The sequence below is a fragment of the Fragaria vesca genome, linkage group LG6 (assembly GCF_000184155.1).
Source record: "Fragaria vesca subsp. vesca linkage group LG6, FraVesHawaii_1.0, whole genome shotgun sequence".
NCBI lineage: Eukaryota > Viridiplantae > Streptophyta > Magnoliopsida > Rosales > Rosaceae > Fragaria > Fragaria vesca.
Genome location: NC_020496.1, coordinates 23,058,665 through 23,065,663, shown reverse-complemented (window position 1 = coordinate 23,065,663; position 6,999 = coordinate 23,058,665). Strand labels below are relative to the sequence as shown.

The following is a 6,999-nucleotide window of genomic DNA, read 5'->3' as shown; positions in this document are numbered from 1 at the left end:
TACCTACCTACCTACCTACCTACCTACCTACCTCCTACCTCTCTCTCTCTCTCTCTCTCTCTCTCTCTCTCTCTCTCTCTCTCTCTCTCTCTCTCTCTCTCTCTCTCAAACTGGGCGATCTAGGACGCACAAGTTTACGACACAAAAGGAGATGTCGAGGCTTATGAAGAGGTTTGGTGAGAAGGTCAGCACTCAGCAGCATGGCTGATAAAGTCAACCTGATGACTGCCAAGAGCAACCTTTTCCCGAACAAAATGATAATCCAATTTAATGTGCTTAGTGCGGGCATGAAAAACGGGATTGGATGCCATGTAGATAGCACTAAGATTGTCACAATAAAGCATAATAGGAAAGCGAATGCAGGCACCAAGCTCATAGAGTAAGGAACCTGATCAAGTAGATTCGGCACAAGCATGAGTTAGAGAACGATACTCAGATTCAACACTTGAGCCAGCAATGGTAGACTGCTTCTTGGAAGACTATGCTATGAGATTAGAACCAAGGTAAATAAGATACCCAGAAGTGGAGAAGGATGAGCGGCCAGAATTGTTGCCGGTGAAGAGTGCGGTGCCCAAGGACAAGTCGGAATTGCGCTGGTGCTGGGTGTCGAATGCTAGAATTCTAGCACGGAAGGATTTTTATTTTTATTTTTTATTTTTTATTTTTTGATAAGGAATGACACAAAAGTTGACGCATTATTCTTGCAGTAAGAAAATCATAAGCTTGAAGCCCTGGACACTCAAAATAAACGAGATAAGTCATGAAACTTTTGTCCACAACAGTGAGCATCATGAGGTCACAACTTGTGCTACAATGAAAAAATCAAAATAGAACCCTTACCATTTCTTTACCAACAAATATACAGCAACATAGAGTCAATTATATAACAAGTTTCCTTGCACTACTCTGAAGTGGCAAGAGCTGAATGCAACACGTTTTCGAGATACTCCTCAGCAGCAGCATACTGTCTTTTCTTGTCCTCAATTGCTAAAGCAGCCAAAGCTTTATCCTGCAGATATTCATACCTTACAATTCACAATCTTTCTAGGAACAAACCAAAATTTGACCATATAATTAAAGTAGAAAAGTACCGGAGGCAAGTCTTGGTAGCTTCGCAAAGTATCAAGAACAGGCTTTGTCTTCTTCTCTAATTCCTTCCGGTGTTCAGCCAATTCAACCAACACCCCATGGCTAATCTCTGGGGTATATCCCACACGGGTTAGAGTAGTCTGTCCAAGCAATTCATATCACACTCTTATTCAATACCGATATACAAGGATGACAGTAAGCTAACAAATAGACTGATCAACGTTCATCAATTAAACCAAGTAGTAAGGCAAGGCAAGGCAAAACTTAAATCAAGAATAGGCGGATCCAGAAATTTTGCTCAGGCAAGGCAAAACTTAAACCAAGTAGTAAGATAAACAAAACTAAAAATGAAAAATAGCATTTACAAATTAGTAAGATAAAACAAAAATTAAACCAAACCTGAAATTTATATGAAGAGACTATTAAATTAGTCTAAGTTTTATTCATACTGTATTACACATGAATTTTTCATTTTTTTTCTTCTACGGGTATAAGACGACATTGTTTAGGCCAATCAAAATAATTAAATGAATAGATCAACAACAATGTTGTATAAGTTGTATCAAAAGGAAAAAAAAAAAAAAAAAAAAAGACACAAGTAGCAACTCGTCTTCTTCCCCAATTCACACAGTTTTGCCTATTTCTATTATTTTCATACAGAACTTACATAAGTCATGGTAAAGTCCAAAAACCAGTCTAGGCAATTGCCTAATCTAGGCGCCACATGGATCCGCCACTGTCAATAAATATATTACCATCTACCATGTAAAAATCTAGTTTCCTTGATATATGTCATAAACTCAAGGATTACTTATCACCTGGTCTGATAGAAAACAAACAATGAAATCTTTGGCAAACTCAGATACTCTAGCAGACAGGGTTTTGAACAATGATACTGATCAAGGACCAAAGAAATATTTGACGCACATATATTTCAATTTCATCCCTATCCTTCTTAATTCCTCCAAACACCCAAACGATAAGAATGCCCTGTTAAACTGCGACATTAAAACCCCCCAAATTTTCAAACAAAATTCCAAATGTAGATAATGAAGGTCAAGTTCCCAGAAACTCCTCGAAAACTTTGGCCATAAAAGGAAATTTCAGCGATTAATTATTCCACTACCTACACTTTTGTATATCAAGGCCTTGCAGATGCTATAGCCTTTCAGAATTCTTCGAGATTGTGTTCCTACAACAACCAATTTAATTTGTTTCTAGCTACACAAGATCGTGATAACTCAAAATAACAGAAATCTACTATGCTACATTTGTAAAATATTAAGTTCATCTAGTACCTATATTTTGTTTATGTATAAAACTAGCATGTCAACCTGCATCCAAATTTACTTTATCTTTGCTTTTAAAAAAAATAAATAAATAAAAAAGGGCTGCACTGTTGTCTAGAAAACTAACACTGCCTATTTATCTAAGTATTGGGTGAGAGGTTTTACTTTGGTCTTGCGTGTAGCGGTAGATGCTTCTTTAGAAAGCTGGGTGGGGCGTAAATACTCTGCTACTAGAGCTACTAGCCTACAAATATTGAATCAAAAGACAATGGGAAGCCTACTAACCCTTAATTGGTAGGACATGTAATAATGCCTAGTTTATATTAAATTATGCAGACGATACACCATCAGCACTAGACTGGTCCTGTTTCCACTAAGGTTGACCGTATTCCATAGACACAATTAAAGGTAGCAATTAACAGCCCCAAATGCCTAGCTGCTGGCACCAAAACGGGCCTAGCACAGCCATGCATGATGATTTTGAAAAGAGAGAACATGCCTTATTGTCAACCACGGAGCCACATCATCATCCAGAAGTTGCCCTTACAAAGAAGTTAATCCTCCGTGTTAAACATCTAGGTGTATACTCTCACTAAAGTTTATGATAATTCACAGATGCCAGCTGCCATCCTATGCTCTTGTCTTCATATGAAGATATATACATAAGGAAATATGTATCTTTATGGTGGACACATTTTATATGCAAATCTACCATCTATAAAAATACAATGTTGTAGAAACATGAGACACAAATAAACATGATTTATTAAGAGTACAGTCAGCGAATAAGATTCCGTAGAAATACATGAGTACACAAGCCGTGAACCACAAAACTAAACCAACTGAAAATCCACCAGAACCAGAATCCTATCTAAAAACAGAACAAAAGCTGCTGCTTGCTGGTTCAAAAGATAACAGGAAAGTTAGACTCCATAATTTCTAATGAGTAGGTGCCCAAAAAGATGCCCCGAAACAGTCTGCGAGAGATATCCATCTCCATGCCTTTTACAGTTTTACATCGTCAAAGACCCTTCTATTATAATTGTGCACTTAACCCAAAAATATCTACTCCCCATTTATGTCCTTCAGAAGTGTATAGGCAAATACAAAAATGTGGTGTGATGGCTATCATGACAGTATGACACCCATACATACTAAAATGTAACATGTATACACTGGCTTCTGATACTAACGTTTACATATCAATTCATCAATGTTACTTCTAACAACACTAGATTTGCTACTTGTTTCAGACTAAAAAATATATGCTAGCTCACAAGTTGACCTGCTAACTGTATCATTGTTTATGAAATATTATTCCGACTAAATGTTAGCCACATCAATATAGGATCACTCTGTACAATCCCAAATTCATACAATTAGATAGTTCTAAGGTTTTGAGCTTAATATTGAATTAGTTCTATACTCATAAGTGCTGATGCCTAAAGTATCAACCCACATGTTTGTATAGGATGCAAGAGGAACAGGCAGACTCCAGAGATTTGGTTGGGTTTGGTGCGATTGGTCTGGTTGTATGATTTGTACCATAGTCCTATGAATTACCGACATGATTACATAAAAAGATAACTGCATTACCATGTCCTAGGTCTATTTCATGATATCTTCTGGTTCCTGTTACTTCATCACATATATATTTGTTTTACAAGCACAACTAACATCAAGAGCCAACACATCTACCAGCACTCTTACAGTTCTGTCCACATTGAACGTTACAGACGAGATTATTGTTGGATCAGCATTTATAAAAATTCAGGACTTGCAAATCTCAACAAAGTTCAGCACCCACCCAAATCTCAATTCAAGACTTCCAAAATAACATAAATTGCTGTCACTGGTTTGAGGCCGTAACCTTGTGTGCAATTAAATTCATCTTAAAAGAAGAGGCTACTGCAGGTTTTCTCTATCAGATGTTAATTTTCATTTATATCACATATCTTCTCCCAAAACTAAACTAAACGATATTAACAAAACAGTAGCATGAACAAAAGTTGAGTACCTTATAGTTGGCAGTCTGTTGATTGTACTGCTTCTCCTTACCCACCATCACCCCCAAATTGGTCTTCCAGTAATCAATATGTGCTTCACATTGAACTGCGTCATCTTCTAATTGGCCGAGTGTTCTAATAGAAAAGGCGAATACAATGAGCAAAAAGGGTTGTACATTCGGTAGCTGGTACACACATCCAACAAAAACATTACCTTTTCAAATAAGTCAACCTGGCAATAGCCTTTCGAGTATAATCAAGAAGAACTTTGGACTCTTTCTGGGCTTTGGCCCTCTTCTCCTCCACACCAGTCTTCCTCAAAGATATATCCGCAATGGCCACAAGATAGCTAAATCCGAAAAGTCAAAACTCATTCAATAAAGACCTGCATTAATGAATGGAATGAAAACAAAAAACAAACCTGCTAAGCTCAGTGTCTCTAATGTTCAATAAATTGGCGACGCTGGCTAAAACCTGAGCAGAAGAAACGACATTGGAGGGCAAACTCTCGTGTGCTAACCCAACGCCCTCCAAGATCTCCCTGATCCTCGCAGCTGAACCCCAATATTATGCGATTAGATCAAAAATGAAAAATAATAAAAGAAAATAAGAAAGAGCGAGAGAGAGAGGGACCTTGGGAGCGGTACTCGGAGGCTTTGAGGCGGAAATCGGCGGCGAGGATCTTGGAGGATTGAGTGTGGGAGTGGGAGAGAGTGGCAAGGTTGTGTAGATATGCCACGGAACGAGGGGTGTATTCGAAATCGGGTACTTCTTTCCCGGCTACGGAGAATTCCTGAGCCAGCCATTGCTTTACCTCTCCGATTCGAGACGCCGACGACGCCGTTTCGCTTACCGCCGATGATTCGCTCATCTCATCTGCTTTTCGCTTTTGGCTTTTCAACGGGAAATGAATCCTTTCTCCACATGCTCGTTTGTTTAATTAATTGCCATATGTTTTTTTTATTAACCTTTATTAAATAAATAAATAAAAAGTTGGTCCTCGATTGGCTTGACACGTCTGATGCCTTAAAATGTTGTTTGCGATTTGAATTGGGTTGACACATTTGCCGAATGCCTCTGCCTCAAAATGATGTTTGTGTTGTAAATATGTATGGTTGTCCAAATTACTTTGTGTTGTAATCTTGTGTAGAAAGCTTGTACTAAATAAGTCACCATAGTTTGCGAGTGTCTAGCAAGTTAACTTGTGTGTGTTCACTAAGTTACCAAGTTTGTCCATCAAGCTTTATATGTGTAATCACCAAGTATCTCAACCCTATATAAAGAGGGGAGTGAATGATGAATGAAACAACACCAACAACACCATTCCCCCATCTATTCTCTCTTGTTCTTCTACTCTCTCACTAGTTCTACTCTTCCATTAACTAGCTAGTAAGTCTCTTTCCCCCTTTATTTATAACACGTTATCAGCACGATAGTCTTTACCGCTCCCATAAACTCGATGATGAACAAAGAGTCATATGGTGCAACAATGTTGTTTTTAACCAATGCTCACGATCTATGAGTTCTCAAATCAAATTCATTTATCTTGCATTTATTATTTTCGCCTTGTATGATATATGATTCTCTCATGCTAAATTTATACTACGTCTCTCTCAATCGGCAAAGGTAAAATATATACATTGTTGTTATCTTGATTCATTACCATGCATGTCTATATTTGTGCAATATATATTCACATCTTATTCATATAACGGTTGGTCTAACTCAAACACAAAGTTTGGAGTGCTAAGCGTTTTGAACCACATGTTCAAACCACCAACGTTTAGAACCTCATGTTCTAATAATAAAGTCTTGAACCTAAAGTTTCGAGCACATGGCTCATCCATGTTCCATTGTTCAAATAGATAAGTCAACCTCGAACCCAAAAATTTCTAGTGGATTACTTCCTCATGAAGTTTGAATTATTTCAATGTTAAGAGCCACAGTTCTAACATTTATGGATTTTGACATATCTTCTTGGTATAGGAGATGGCAAACTTGGCGAAATTAGAATTTGTCGCACTCGACATATTCGGCAAGCATTACCTTTCATGGGTCCTTGATGTCGAGATACATCTTCAGGCCTCAAACCTTGGAAATACTATCAAGGAAGGCAATACCGCATCCCAACAGGATCGCGCCAAAGCCATGATCTTTCTCCGTCATCATATTCACGAAGGATTGAAAGATGAATACCTCACTGTCAAAGATCCGCTTGAGCTTTGGAAAGCCTTAGCCGAGCGATATGCTCATCAAAAGGATGTGATGCTCCCCAGAGCTCGCTTTGAACGGTCGAATTTGCGACTTTAAGATTTCAAGACAGTGAAGGAGTACAACTCAGCTCTATTCAAGATTAGCTCCATGCTAAGGTTGTGTGGTAAGCAAATCACAGAAGACATGCTGCTAGAGAAAACATTCTCTACTTTCCACTCTTCAAACATGCTCCTGCAACAGCAGTATCGAGAGCGTGGATTCAAGAAATATTCTGAATTGATTTCTTGTCTTCTTGTGGCTGAACAAAATAATGAGCTGTTGATGAGAAATCATCAATCCCGTCCAACTGGGTCACAACCATTCCCCGAAGCAAATGCATCAAATTAGCGGGAATGGCAATG

At 38.2% G+C, this 6,999-nt stretch overlaps 1 protein-coding gene across 1 annotated transcript; it reads right to left on the bottom strand.

Annotated features, from left to right (window-relative positions):
* Nucleotides 1–640: 640 nt before the first annotated feature.
* LOC101295059 lies at nt 641–5,335 on the bottom strand. The gene is made up of 6 exons (XM_004303556.1): nt 5,018–5,335; nt 4,806–4,938; nt 4,599–4,733; nt 4,396–4,519; nt 1,092–1,229; nt 641–1,009 (listed from the first exon to the last, which is right to left on the bottom strand). Exons 1-6 carry the CDS (start codon nt 5,253–5,255, stop codon nt 902–904), a joined length of 876 nt encoding a protein of 291 aa, XP_004303604.1. The 5' UTR covers nt 5,256–5,335; the 3' UTR covers nt 641–901.
* Between the last annotated feature and the right edge of the window lie 1,664 nt (nt 5,336–6,999).